This window comes from Xiphias gladius, chromosome 23, assembly GCF_016859285.1.
Source record: "Xiphias gladius isolate SHS-SW01 ecotype Sanya breed wild chromosome 23, ASM1685928v1, whole genome shotgun sequence".
In the NCBI taxonomy this organism is placed as follows: domain Eukaryota; kingdom Metazoa; phylum Chordata; class Actinopteri; order Istiophoriformes; family Xiphiidae; genus Xiphias; species Xiphias gladius.
In genome coordinates, this window is record NC_053422.1 from 7,605,960 (window position 1) to 7,621,296 (window position 15,337).

The 15,337-nt window shown below is 39.3% G+C and overlaps 2 protein-coding genes across 5 annotated transcripts; both read left to right on the forward strand.

Annotated features, from left to right (window-relative positions):
- Window positions 1-543: 543 nt before the first annotated feature.
- On the forward strand, window positions 544-4,895 carry LOC120785579 (alcohol dehydrogenase class-3). Its single transcript, XM_040120410.1, has 9 exons — window positions 544-672; window positions 1,257-1,358; window positions 1,737-1,878; window positions 1,988-2,075; window positions 2,340-2,559; window positions 3,199-3,459; window positions 3,724-3,859; window positions 4,379-4,517; window positions 4,684-4,895. Exons 1-9 carry the CDS (start codon window positions 655-657, stop codon window positions 4,706-4,708), a joined length of 1,131 nt encoding a protein of 376 aa, XP_039976344.1. The 5' UTR covers window positions 544-654; the 3' UTR covers window positions 4,709-4,895.
- A 2,132-nt stretch (window positions 4,896-7,027) lies between these two features.
- Window positions 7,028-13,520, forward strand: LOC120785361 (eukaryotic translation initiation factor 4E-1A-like). 4 transcript variants are annotated; one of them, XM_040120030.1, is made up of 8 exons: window positions 7,118-7,136; window positions 8,020-8,129; window positions 8,451-8,554; window positions 9,027-9,122; window positions 9,502-9,565; window positions 11,842-11,955; window positions 12,332-12,471; window positions 13,280-13,520. In XM_040120030.1, exons 2-8 carry the CDS (start codon window positions 8,079-8,081, stop codon window positions 13,392-13,394), a joined length of 684 nt encoding a protein of 227 aa, XP_039975964.1. In that variant the 5' UTR covers window positions 7,118-7,136; window positions 8,020-8,078; the 3' UTR covers window positions 13,395-13,520. The 4 variants fall into 4 exon arrangements, with proteins under 4 accessions (XP_039975967.1, XP_039975968.1, XP_039975964.1 ...); XM_040120033.1 differs by lacking the exon at window positions 8,020-8,129 and having other exon boundaries at window positions 7,028-7,136; XM_040120034.1 differs by lacking the exon at window positions 11,842-11,955 and having other exon boundaries at window positions 7,108-7,136.
- Window positions 13,521-15,337: the final 1,817 nt, after the last annotated feature.

The window sequence follows — 15,337 nt, forward strand, 5'->3', positions numbered from 1 at the left end:
TTTGGATTTGCATGAGCTCGCTGACGGGGTCTGGTTTCCGGGCTACGGGATGATGTGTGCGCAGAGATTGACACTAGAAGGCCGTTTTCACGTTGTCTGCAGGAGGGGCAGATAATGTGAAAACCAAATTATTAATCAAATTAACTCCACACGTCCAGCTACAACATTAACATGCCGCTTACACGTGAATGTATCAGTAATAAAAATCACTCACAGTACTTTTAATACATTTTCCTGGTTATACTTAGGTAAAAATTTCAATGCAGTTTTTTTTCCTGTAATGGAGTATTTTTTTTTTTATAATGTGGCAAAAGTACTTTTACTTAAGTTAGCCTTCTGAATACTTCCACCACCACTGTTAAATGCAAATCAATAGCCTCATCTTCCCACGTTTAGTATATTCATTATTTCAAACTATTACTTCCAAGGTCAAGAATGAGCTTTGACACTCAAATGTCGGTATTTATATCCGCTCTTTAAGAAGCAATGAGAATTATTTTTTGAGTTATTTTCTAAACGTGTGTGAAGCCGTTGCCCCCCGACCGGGCATCCGCCGTGAGCGCGTCACGAGACGTCCGCTCTCTGATTGGCCCGGACGTTGACTCCTTTACGGCCGCGCGCGCCGCCCCGTCATCTCTCGCAGAAGGAAGGAACATGGAGACGGCCGGAAAAGTAAGAAGCTTCGCTACGAAGTAGACAAGGAATATTTGAAACGCAGTCTTCCCTCATGCATGTATCGTTAAGGTGGCGTCAAACTTACGTAAAAAAAAAAAATGAATTAAAAAAAAAAAAGTTTCTTTTAATTAACGTATTAACGTCTGTTGAATGAACAAGTACAAAGAATCACAGTTCAATTAGTTCACAGGGATCCGGGGTCAGGCGGTCGCAACTGGTATCTGCACGTTGCTCCTATGCTTGTCCCGAGAGACACTTTTCAAAATCTGAAGGCATTAAAGCGCATTGAAACTAGTGTTGGTGAACGATAGACTGCTGCCACGTCTCGTCCATTTAGCATCGAAAATACGAGGCGATTGGAAAGACTGTGTCAACGGTACGAAAGCAGAACGGTCACGGTTAGTCCGGCAGTTAAAATATGGCAACTCTTGCATAAGCGTGGACACTGTTCAAAGTCTAACCGCGCTGTGCAATTAGCTCGGGCCCGTCACGGCCACCGTGAAGCTGCGGTTACTCATTTAATTGCAGCAGCATTGTATGAAGGAAAAAAAAAACCAACAGGCGACGTGCTTTGCCCTCAGGTGATCAAGTGCAAGGCAGCTGTTGCCTGGGAACCTGGGAAACCCCTTTCCATTGAAGAGGTGGAGGTAGCACCACCCAAGGCCCATGAAGTCCGCATCAAGGTAAACCGAACCACTGCCCGACACTTCTTCCATGCCAGGAAAGCCCAACATGAATGCAACTGATTAGGAAGGCCAGCTCAGTGAGGAGGCTCCCTATAGATTGTATCCAGCTTCTGTATTCTTTTTGGGGACATGCCTTATCAGCATGAAAAGAAGAGAAATGGCTCTACCCCCGGAAGAATCACACTTAGCCTTTGTTTTACACTGTGCAAACAGACATAATGTGGATGATTATGTTGTTTTCATAAACGAGGTATGACTTACACATTATGTTGAGAAAATACTGCGAAGATCAGGCCTAAGATGTTTTTACAATACTCTTACATCTAGCAGCTGTGTCTGACGTGAGTTTTAAAAAAAAAACACTCTGCCTCTCAGGTCTTTGCCACAGGAGTGTGTCATACAGATGCCTACACCCTGAGTGGCAGTGACCCCGAGGGACTTTTCCCCGTCATCTTGGGCCATGAGGGTGCTGGGACAGTTGAGAGTGTCGGTGAGGGTGTCACCAAATTTAAGCCAGGTATGGAGCCACCAGTGGAAAATATTTAAACATAAACCCCCATTTCTGCAGTTATACAAATAAGTACTCTTTTTATGATTTTAATCATTGGCAATTCTCTTTGACAAAGGTGATACCGTCATTCCATTGTATGTACCACAGTGTGGCGAATGCAAATTCTGCAAAAATCCCAAGACCAACCTTTGCCAGAAAATTAGGTAATGTTGTCAGCCTAATTTATGCAACTTTTTTCAGTGATGCGACTGAAATTTAAAAATGTATGTCTCTGTGGCAGAACTTGGGCCTCAGTAGATGATCTCACTGCCTCAGGCACCTCACTCCAGGGCAAACAAATCAGAGCTCAGTCATCATCAGTTTGACCGTCTGCCTGCCCTTCGTTGAGGTACACAGCAACTGCGTTTCAACATACGCAGATAAAATGACCCAATTTCCCTCCCCCCCCTCGTGCTTCCACCCTGCAGAATAACCCAGGGCCAGGGCCTGCTCCCTGACAAGACCTCACGCTTCACTTGCAAGGGAAAGCCAGTGTTTCACTTCATGGGCACCAGCACCTTCTCTGAGTACACCGTGGTGGCCGACATCTCTTTGGCCAAGGTGAACGAGAAGGCTCCGCTGGATAAAGTGTGCCTTCTTGGATGTGGCATTTCTACAGGTTACGGTGCTGCTCTTAACACTGCCAAGGTAGGTATCACAGGCTGACGGCTACGCTATAAGACTGCCTCCTGACGACAACAACAACAAAAAAAGTTTATTTCTTTTCCTCTAACAGAGATAAACACTGCTGAAAAATTGTGACACATTTTATTGTTTAAAGCTCTTTATGCAAGGCATGTTTTTTGCCAAGTGCAGCCTCAAAGGACCATTAAAGAGAAATTCAAATTTCGTCACTGTTTCCAGGTCTCACTCTGAAATGGGTCACCCATATTAATCATGCTTTGATTTGATGTGAATATGAATTGTTGCCAAGGGGTCACTTTCCTAGTTGTTAACAGACAATGATGCATTAACAAATTTTCTAGCAACATTTCAAAAAACATTTAATGGTATGTTTACAAAAAGAATGACATGGGACCGGATGTGTGTTTCCACGTTTTTGTCACCTTTTTAATCCCTGGTACATGCATTAAAAAGAGAAATGAATTGCCGTGTAACTCACTATAACAAGCAAAAAAAAATCCAACTCTGTTATTTGTATAAGTAAATGTGATTAGGCTACATCAGGCAAAACACATTTCAGGTTCATACTTTTCTTTTCTATTTGCAGAATAATTATTTAATGCTTGAATTCTCACATTTTTATTCTTCCTCATGCACACTCAGGTTGAGCCTGGTTCCACGTGCGCTATATTTGGCCTTGGAGCTGTTGGCTTGGCTGTTATAATGGGTTGCAAGGTAGCAGGGGCAACCAGGATCATTGGTGTGGACCTCAACCCTGCAAAATTTGAGAAAGCCAAGGAGTTCGGAGCCACTGACTTTGTGAACCCCAAAGACCACAGCAAGCCCATCCAGGAGGTTCTGGTGGAGATGACTGACGGGGGTGTGGACTATTCCTTTGAGTGCATTGGAAATGTGCAAATCATGGTGAGACTCGCTTTGTGTTCACATTTTGTTATGCGAAACATGCAGCACCTCGCATAGATACACTAATGAGCAACATGCACAGCACTGTTATAAGTTAATAGTGTTCATGTATCATCTTAGTTGGGCTGTATGTGTCCGTAGAAGAGCCAGTGCAGATATGCATTGTGTTCAGTGTAGTCGACAGGTGGCACAAGCAGCATGTAAAGCACTATTCATAAGTTGGCAGTGCATAGAAACCAGAAAATGACCAGTTTATTATTTCAGAGAGCTGCTCTGGAGGCATGCCACAAAGGATGGGGGGAAAGTGTCATCATCGGTGTAGCCGGAGCTGGACAGGAGATCTCAACCAGACCATTCCAGCTGGTGACAGGCCGAGTGTGGAGGGGAACAGCCTTTGGAGGTGGGTGACTGTTTTAGAGAGTTTCTTGTTATAAAACGCTTAATGTGGCCTGGCAGCAGTTCCACTTTCTGCAAGTTCAAACCCTTTTGCATATTATCATCTGAGACAGGAGGCAGTTCTAGACTGAAGAGTCAATGGGCACTTGGGTTTTTATAGCACCCACTTTTATTAGGCAGAATTGAAACTGGAGCTAAAACTTATCTTTTAATAATTTGACATAAAGATAACAAATTGCTTTTCTAATGAAAATGTGTGTGTGTATATATAGTGGTATTTTATTAGCCTTGAGGTGATCATTAAATAATTGTAGTGGGCATAGGCTGTTTTCAAACCTTTTTAGCATATAAATCCACATAGTCCACATGTAAATGGAACAAAGGAGATGCTGTAGCTTGGTATTATTTGTGGTAATTTAGTTGTTCTACCAAGTAAACATTTACCAGCTATTTATGTCGTTTTTTGGGGAATAAGTGCCTTGCCAATTACAGTTGTAAAACTGCTTTTCATATTCACCCCCAGGCTGGAAGAGTGTGGAGAGTGTTCCTAAATTGGTGGAAGACTACATGAATAAGAAGTTGAAGGTGGATGAGTTTGTTACCCACACCCTGCCCTTTGAGCAGATAAATGAGGGATTTGACCTCATGCATGCTGGAAAGAGGTGAGAAGAACATTTCCTATACGCAGTCAGTGCATATTAGAATCATTGTTCTAAAAATAGAATTTTGGTTCCTTGTCAGGCACTTACACCACTTTGTTCTCTGCTGTTCTGTTGACTGTCGTTCTTCATTTCCCAGCCTATCACATTTTCTTTTTTCTCATTGCAGTATCCGCGCAGTGCTGACCTTCTGAAGTGCCTTCAACGTTGACATCCTTCACATCCGGCCTTTAAACAATCTCCTCCCATAGTTGCAGCACTTAATGTATTTCTCTGCACTTGCTTGATTACATAAATTTAAGTATTAAAACATCATTTTTATTAACAGCAGAATACCTGTTTGCAACAAAAACAGTCTCATTAAAATGTTTGGAATATGCATTTATTCTCCGCTTTTCCTTTTGTTGCTCATTTACTGATGGTTTATAAGAACACGTCACATTTATACTGTAAAATGCATAAAGGCATTTGGCTGCTGCTCTTATTAAGTTAACAGTTAGCAATTACTCACTTCAGCCCTAGATAGTCACACTTCCAGGAGTTCGTAGCATGAAAAAACATCTAATCATATTACTTGAAAGTTAGTTTACGGTACCACATACTTACTACTCATATTATGTAACACAGTTTACCCTGGAAACACATGCCAGACAATAGATATCACAATAAAATATACCCATTAATATGATAATAATTAGGGATACTTTTCTTTTAACTGAAAATTTTAAAAAGAACAGATATTCCAGCCAAAATACCTGGAAAAAATAATTAAGCTATACAGTACTGTACTTACATTGAATTTTGGTAAAGTTCTTCTCACACACCCTGAGATAGCATACCACAGGCTGATACGATCACAAGCCTCATCCTGAGTAAAAGATAATATTTATCACACAATCAAAAATATTTGCTGCTCATGTGTCACATTGAAGACTGTTTATCACTCAGAGGACCATGGTTTATCAGTGGCGATTTCTACTGAGCCTGCATGTCATAGAATATACATGTATAATTTTTATGGGTACAAAGTACTAAGCCTATGATATATATCAGCAGCTTGGTTTTTGCAATATTAACATCTCATTGCAACACGTTTATCCAGGCTGTCATTTGGAAATGTTTCTCTGTGCTGCCTTCACTCCTAACCAGTACTCCTACGTACAGATAACTTTTTATATGTGCAATCCAAGGCAAGCAGTCGTGCAAAACATTCATGTTGCATTCATGCAATATTTTTCACTTTATACTGCCTCAGGTTGTGTGGCACGCAACGGACGTTTTCACTCTTTATCTCGTCATTTTTTTGCCCGTTAGGTTAAATTCTACAAAGTTTCCCTGGCTGTTTGAGGGGGTGTTCTTGTTTCTTGTCTACTGTGATGACCTTTCAGACTGGGAGTTTGATTAAGGGTTATATAAATAAACCTGACCTCCAGGCATCGCAGGTGTCACCCTGGCTCTCAAGGCGACCCTGCCACCCAGGCAGTACCCACAGTAACACGCTGACATTTTTTGTGAACAGTAATACACTGACACAATCACCATCAGCCATTTTGCTAAAAGACTGCGGTGACTCAGTTGTACTGCGAAAAAGCAATTTCTCTCGTCGAACAGAGCGTGTTTTATTTTTCTTCATGCCTTTTGATCATTCTAGATGGTTCATAAATGAAGAGAAGATGTAACCACAACAGGGACTTCAGGTGTGCTCATAAGTCTTATTCTACTACATGATGTACATCTATTGCACTATTTTCCTACTAGCATTATTTAATTGCCCAACCTATTCTGATTACTTAAAGGAAAACTGATTACTACTGCCTTCTTATCTTTTTTTTCCGATTAGATTAGGATTTTTAAAAATAATCTACCCATGCTGGATATTATATCATCAATCGGTGGTAGAAAAAGTTACATAAAGTACATTTACTCAAGTACTGTACTTCAGTACAATTTAGAGGTACTTGTACTTGACATGGGTATTTCCATTTTCTGCTACTCTATAGTTCTGCTCCCTTACATCTCAGAGGGAAATGTTATATTTTTTACTGCACTACATTTACGTGACCACTGTAATTATTTGCTACTTCTCAGATTAAGATTTTACATGTAAAACACATGATCAGTTTATGAAATACTCAATGTTATAGATTTACCCACCCAACAGTTTATAAAATTGTTCAAATTAGCTCCACAATAACAACACTAAAATGATGCTTACATGTTAATGAATATGTGATAATATACCAATAATATGTATAATAATAAATACTCTGAAAGGGGCCATAATGCATAATGAATAGTTTTACTTTGATACTTAAGGTACATTTTGCTAATACTTTCTGTACTTTTACTTGAGGAGGATATTGAATGCAGGACTTCTACTGGTAACAGAGTATTTTATCGTCGTTTGATTCCGATACTTTGACTTAGGTAAAGGATCCAACCAGTGTCAACGACTGAGTCAGAGGGACATTGTGTCCCACACCCTGGATCAATATCGGCATGTGCTTTTGGCCCCCCTTGTCGCGCATGCGTCCTGTAGAGACCAGATGGCCCAATCAGCTATTTTAACACACGCCAAAAATAACTCAGTGTGATTTCCAGAAGATGGCGACCGCGCTGGTGGTGAGTACGCCGCAGCACACCCGTAGCTGCATCACCCAACCTGGGCTTTTGCCATCCAAGCTGCCCGTTTGTCCAACGTTCAAAACGCCAGGGACAAAATGCAAGTTACCGGCAGGTTTGACCGAGTAACAGGCAGGCTCTGTAACTCTGTAAACTTCCTGTTATTACTGACAGGTAACAGAAGTCGTTAGCCAAACATTACTAATTTAGCATTGCGGATGAACGTTAGTCGAGTGTTCCTAACAAGTATTCCTAACAATAACGCTTATGAGACGTTTTTTTTTCTTTTTCTTTTTTTTCTGAAACTTCACAATAACAGGTCGCTAACGTGTCGTCAACGCGGGGAAAACACGACTAGTTAAACACAGTGTTGACCGAGCGGACGCCTCAGTCGGTATCCTTAGACGAACCCCTGTGCTCTGGATGAATGAGAGGAATCACGCTTCGGTAACGTTTATCTTATAAACCGTTGAGTGTGTTCCCACGAAGGTCAATGGGAACTTCGACAGACGGCGAAAACGTCGCCGCTGGGTATTATGAACGCAGTGATACTAGAAGAAGGATTCATTTTTTTTTACTATATTACATCCGTAGGGACTGGACAGATCGCAGCAGTGCCTTTTTTAAATACAATGTTAAAGGGTGACCATGCGATAAACGCTACTTTTGTGAAGACGTCTTCTGCAAGCACAAGTCCCATGCTTCAAGTTCATTTTTAACTTCGCGTTATTCTACCTGGATGAATGTCATGAAAGTAGGTCTGAGCATGGCTTTTTGTCGTTGTGCTGTAAGGTCTCCCCGTTACGTTTGGTGAGTGGAAGCGGGTGGCCACATTTGGTGAAAATGTGTGTGTGTGTAAAAAGCAGTTTAATTTTGTTTTCAGGACGTTATCTGCCAAGGCCCTCAACGCAAAGGCAGGTAGAAGACAGGGTCAAATGAAGAATGGGGTGTAACAGAATCCTGCTACACTCCTGCTGTGCCCTAGATCTGCAAGTGTGTATGTGGCAACTTCCAAAAAAAAAAAACTGCTGACCTCTCTTCAACTACTCGTACTCCCAGAATAAAATGACCCCCCCAAATCTACAATCCTCATGCAAATTTCACGCACACTCAAAGTGTCACAGCTATGTCCATTAATTTTTTTTTATTTTTTTTTTTTTTAAGTTCAGATGTATGACTATCAAACTGAGGAGAAAATTTAAAATTACAAACAGCACAACAGTGCCAGTAGCTGTCATCACAGATGGTATATGAGAATCACGAAAGTGCAAAGAGTCTTTTTAATGCATGTTTGCGCTTGTTTTTGTTCTCGAGGCGTCAACTTCAGTTCCTGCGAATCCTGAAAAGGAAAAATGCCAAACAGCCATTCAAAACGTTGCGAGTCCTGAAGCATACATCAAGCACCCACTACAAAACAAGTAAGACTGCAGCTCAGTTCCCTTCTATGGTTTTTTTTTTTTTTTTTTCCTCCCCCTTCCCCCAACAGATTCAAGAAGTTATGAATTGCATTTGCAGTAAACAAGTGCATCAATACAGTTTAGATTAGTTGCACGCCAGTTGGCCGAAGGTGATTAGATAGTGGTAAATTAAGCTGTTACCTGATTCATAAGGTGCCATCAAACTTTGTGCACCTATCAACAAACAGCTTCGAAGGATGGAAATGATGAAGCGTTACCTTTTCTTTGAGAAGAATCATCCCTCCAGTTCGTGCATTTGCTATATGGTATTGTTATAATCAATTAAGACACTTAAGCCACTTAGTGGCTGGGATTTAAGCAGGTATCTCCCACTGTCAAGTACATTAGCTGTATAGGAAATGTGTCTACCAGTTTGACTAATGAAGGCAAAGCCTGCAGCTGTAGTGTGATATAACTCTTCTTTGTTTTGCAGGTGGGCTCTTTGGTTTTTCAAGAATGACAAAAGCAAGACATGGCAAGCCAACCTTCGTCTCATCTCTAAATTTGACACGGTGGAAGACTTCTGGGCGTAAGTATATTATTGCTCTACACATGAAAGCACTACAAGCTGTATAATTACACCGTGCCTATAATCATGAGATTTGTTGCAGATCAGTTCAACCATTTGGGAGGGGAAAATTAAATTTGAATGCTAGTAAGTTACATCCTGGATTTGTTTATTTTGTACCTGTTGTCTCCCCAACACCTGTGTCAGTTTATATACTGTGAAATGGAATACATTTGATTGATGATCAATTTCTCTCTGTTCTTTAGTCACCAAGTCAACACTTGTCAGTTGTTGGTGATATATGAGGTTAAAATTCATATTGCACCACATTTGTAGCCATGTTGCTAACAGGTTTTCTCTCGCGTGTGGCTGAACATAAAATATCCTTCTTTATTTTCAGATTATACAATCACATTCAGCTATCAAGTAACTTGATGTCTGGCTGTGACTACTCACTGTTTAAGGTAAGTGGTTTTATCACTGACTTTCAACATCATAAAATATATCCACTTAAAACTATGAATTTTCTTAGCTTCAACTGTTAAAACAGATAATCATATTCATTCAGCTGGACTGAACAAGGGTTACAGTGTCTGTTTGTGTCTATGGCTGTAGTCCAGGTCCACTTGTTCAGAACCAAAAAGAAAAACAGTGGTCTTCTGGTGTATTTTCATTCTGGTCAGTTAAGAGCACACACTGTCCTTTTTACAAAGAGACCAATAGTTTAAAACATGGATTCACATGGCCTGATGGGTAACTCATCCATTTGAGTTTTGTTGACTTGACTTGTAATCCTCCATCATCAGTGACAAATGTACCCAGTGGGTGGGAGAATCAGAGCATTTTATTCTAGTTACTAGCAGTGAGATAGGCTGCACTTCACTGGACTTGACATCATCTTCTCTGCTGGCTACAAAAAACTTATGGAGAGAGAGTTTAGTTATGAGCAACAGTGAAGACTGAAACCTACAGTAAGTGACTGAAACTGGACCTCATCGGCCATAAATACTGTCAGACAGCTAGAAACATAGGATTGTTAATGAGGAATTGCCTCATATCATTTCATTTACATGCCAGCATGGTTATCCAATGCATATCAAACTAGACCGGCACTCAGTAGAGCACATACCTCCGCCAGGGTGAAAGATGCCCTATCCCGCAATGTTAAAGGAAGTTATTAGAAAAGGCCCGCATCTGCCCCTTTAACCAGATCCACACCAAAATTTAATGGGTTCTTCCCTGGCCCATGCCCCACCCCTACAGCAAGGTTGGTGCAAATCGATTCAGGACTTTTTGCGTAATCTTGCTGACAAGTAAACAAATGAACAAATAAACACACCGACAAACAAACAAGGGTGAAAACATAACCTACTTGGCGGAGACTTTTTTTTCTAAACAGTTGTCATGATCAGTACAGGAGTTGTGTAGACTCTTGTTTAGTTTAGCTAGCTAAGTGTCCCACATTCAGGCTCGTCTGTCGCATTTTCGAAGAAATTAAGGAACAGACACGCTTATTCTTGTGAGGTGCTGGTTTGAATGTACATGTCAAAGGAGAGAGCTGCACATACATAACAATGATGCAATCTTTCGAGGCAGCAAGTTGTTTTTTCCTCTCTTCTAATAATTATCATTTTGTGAATTTTGTCTTCTTTGTGGTCTGTGTCGCATTCTCACCACACTATTCTCACCAAAAAGCAAAGCGAGTCCACCTTTTCATGTGCTATCAGTGTGGTTGTTTGACAAACAGACAAATGTACCACAGTGTGTTTAAACCTCGCCAAACAAGTTAGGTGTGCCCACATCCTGACAGTGCAGAAACCCTAATTCACCACACCCAAAATAACAGAGCTGTTATTCTATAACTTTTATCTGGTGCTGCTTTTGATTTTAGCACATAATTGATGGTTTCCTTTCCGAAGTTGTAGTTACAGTGAACAAGAACAGGTGTTTTTGTTCCTACATATGAACTCTGTACCACAGATCTCATGTTTTTAGAAGATCAAGTTGACAAACCTTAAAAGCACTACCTTCCATAAAAGCATATATGACTGTTTTTATTTTTTATTCTTTTATTTTTTATTTTCATGTAAATTATTTGTCAAAACGGACAATCTTTTGGAATTTACCTATATCCTGTTGTCAGACAACTAAAGAATGAATATTTGAATGTTTCTTCTGTGCAACAGTTGACCACTTCAATATACAATCACATTTACTTTGCTGTTATCTTAATAGGAACCATGTGAGCCACTGGGATATGTCATGTTTATATTGGATGTGTTTTTTCCTCCAGTTTTGCATTAGGTGACTAGTTTCCACCTTTTTTTTTTTTTTTTTTTAAGTTTTTATCACATCCACATTCTGCATGGTTTATAGCCATACAAATGCTTTTCTTGCTCAAAATCAGAATGTGTTCACACATGACAGAACTGCATGTCAAGATGTCAAAGCTAGCCACAAGTTCCCACAAAGTGAATCTAGTTTGTCTCTCTCCTTAGTGAGTGGAATAGTTTGTCAATATTGTATAGTTAACACATTAATTAGTGTAAGTTTGACTTTTGTAAATTATGTTTTTAAGGAACAACAGTGAAACTAAAGAACTTAACCACCTGCAGTACTATCTAATTGCTACATGAACTGATCCTGATCTAAAGGGTACCTGAAAAATTAAAAAAAATCTTCATTATGGACATGTTGGCATATTTTAGTGTTATGAGCTTTAGCCCTTACTTGGATACAGGATGGAATTGAGCCCATGTGGGAAGACGAAAGGAACCGACGAGGTGGCCGCTGGCTGATAACTCTGTCCAAACAGCAACGCAAATCAGACCTAGACCGGTTCTGGTTGGAGACGGTATGTTAAGTCCTGTCGAGTATTGGTTACATGAACTATACCATTAATATTCTTATCTACAGGCTTTTTTTCACCAAAGACATTGTGACACATCACAACATGAAAAGGTGCAATAATGACAGCTGAATTCCATTTAGCTGCTTTGGTTTCAGGGTCCTGGTATTGTGCATGCTGGCTCGATGTTATACTGCGATGGCTTACTAGGAGACTTGAATAGAATGCACTCATTGTTAAATGTTTTTGCGACACCTGTGCGTTTCCTACTGTGACAAGTCAAAATGTCTGCTGTGGATAAAGATCCATCAGCTACTAAATGCCACTGAAAAGTGAAAAACTGCCACAAGACATTTTGAAATAATGTCTTCTCTTCCTGCAGCTCTTGTGTCTTGTGGGTGAAGCTTTTGATGACTACAGTGATGATGTGTGTGGAGCTGTCATCAATGTCCGAGCCAAAGGAGACAAAATAGCAATATGGACCACAGACTACGAAAACAAAGAGGCCATCACACACATAGGGTGAGCTGAGGATGCCACAATTATTGATGGCCAATAAACATTGTCAAATGACTTTTCTTAAGCCCATTCACACACACAAAAAGGAGTACAACTCCACACATACCATTTTTCATACATGGTCTCTGGAACAACCACTTGTACACAGTCATGCAATTAGAAGTAACATCAAAACAATAAGGAGTATTTACTATATACTATTTAATGCTAAAGGTCCCTATTCCACAAAGAATCATCTATAGATTATATAGATATAGATATAGATTATATATATATCTGGCTACACCAGTATGTATTGCACCTATTTTAACGTTTTATACTAGCATACTTTTCTGTTTATACTTATTATCAATCCAGTGATTCTAGGTTTTGCCCAGCTGCATTTTTTTTTTTTCAATAGATAACCCAAGTATTTTAACCCCATTAGTTTAAAAAACAAAAAAAAAAAAAAAACAGCTCTAATTTTTTTTCACTAGCACAGTGGTAGATACCCATAACAGAAACCCCCGGTACCACGTTTGAGCTTTTCAAACCTTGAAGATCCCTCCCGGGTAAAATATAGAGAAAATTCTTTATCACAGGATAGCCTCTATAAACTAGTTTGCTACAGCTTGACATTGTAATAGAGATAACATTGGCAAAGATTGTGTTTTACAGATTTGTGTATAACTTGTATGTTATGTATTCCTATATAAAGACTTTGAATTTTTTATTTTTTTTTTATTTTTTTTTTTTTTGTTTTCTTTCCTCCCCTCCTTTTGCACATTTTCCTAATATGGAGTGCATGTTTATCGTCTGTTTTCCTTTTTAGGCGTGTGTATAAAGAGAGATTAGGCGTTCCGCCGAAAGTGATCATTGGATACCAGTCACACGCTGACACAGCCACAAAGAGTGGTTCGACAACCAAGAACAAGTTTGTCGCCTGAGGACCGTTACCCAGAATCATCAAGCGTACTTTTTTCCTATTACCAGCGTAGATTTTCTGTAATTTTTCCATGAATGTAACTGGTATGTTTATCCACCAACAAAAATTTGAAGTGGAGATAAATTGTTTCTCTTTTGTTTGCCTATTTGTTGCCACTTTACCAAAGCTTTTGTTTATGGTGAGTATGTGCAGTTAAAATGTAGCACTATCGTTTGAGAACTTTATGATTTTTGTGGTGGTGGGCTGAAGATGAGTTAAATTTTTGATGCCCAGTTTTCATTTTTAAATGCAACTGCATAGTTCTGGTGAATTTTTGATCTGATCTAGCCCTTTAGTTTATATCAACTATTTTTGTTAAATTACTTAACATTAAAAGCAAAAAACAAAGTAAAAAAAAAAAATCTTCTTTGGTATAATCTGTAGCTTTTTGTTAGTACTGTACATGGCACTCAGTCAATTTACAGTATAAATGTATGGGTTTATTGTACATTTTGTTGCACGATAAAATTTATAACTATACAATGGGTTTTAACCCACATCCTCTGAAAGTCAACAGAACAAATTGATTTGAAACTTTTTTTTGAATTCATCCCTATTTCATAGAAATTTAAGAAGAGTCAGAAAATGTTTTGACATTTTTGAGAAGTTATCAGTTTGATATATGTAAAATTCACTTTATTGCCAATGTTGAATAGTCTTACTTTTTTTACTCTTTAGTTTCTGGTCAAGCAGTTTGCACAAAATGTGGAATGTTGAAATTGAGATGTTCACCGTTTTGAAAAGTGGAAAATATATTTAGATACTTGTGGAGCTTCATAATGAGCGTCTAAAGATTTTGAAGTTTACTCCTTTGCCACTCGAGTGAACTACAAATTTCACAGTAAAATGGGCCAGGAAGAATAGGTAATTCCTTGGGAACTCAAATTTATCACTAGAGCAAATACAGGATATAAATGCTAGCCAGTTTCACCTGAGGTGTTGACACACTTTTATACTATTCAGATAAATATCTAAAATTCTAAGCTTCAGAGCACACAAAGATGTCATGACAACAGCATTTTGTACCACAGTCTGTAAGGAGGATATTTTCCAGATATACATACTGTTAGGTAATTCAAATTTTTGTTTTGTAAGCACCCAAGCCATATGACAGTGTAAATTGTTTTCTTGTTTTAAAGTTTACTTTTTTGTTTGGTATGAGTTGAGTTGATTACTGCTTCGTAATTTTGCATAGTATAAATATTTCCATTCCAGATTTTGTTTTGTATGTGACATAAGCAAAAGGAGTGCTTTTTGGAGGGCTTGAACTGTGCCTTGAATGTAACACCCTGCTGCGTATTTCTGAGCAGTAAATGTACAAAGGATGTGATGTAAATAAACGTGTACAGTGGATTGTGTTCTTTCAAAACAAGCTGTTTTGGTTCCTTGTGGATGGATTAAATTGATCATTAAATGGGAACAGAACACTGTAGGAAAAGAGGATGAGTGCATGGCCTTCAGTCTAACCTGAAAACATACACTCACTGAGCACTTTATTAGGAACACCTGTACACCTGCTTCATGCAGTTATCCAGTCAGCCAACCATGTGGCAGTATTGCATTGCATAAAATCACCTAAATACTGGTCAAAAGCTTCAGTTATTATTCGAATCAAACAGGAGAATGGGGGAAAAAATGTGATGTTAGTGATTTTGACCGTGGTATGATTGTTGGTGCCAGATAGGCTGGTTTGAGTATTTCTGAAACTGCTGATCTCCTGGGATTTTCATGCACAACAGTTTCTAGAGTTGGCTCAGAATGGTGCGAAAAACAAAAAACATCCAGTGAGCGGCAGTTCTGACCAAAACACTGTATTGATGAGAGAAGTCAGAAGAGAATGGCCAGACTGGTTGGAGCTGACAGGCTACGGTAACTCAGATAACCACTCTTTACAACTGTGGTGAG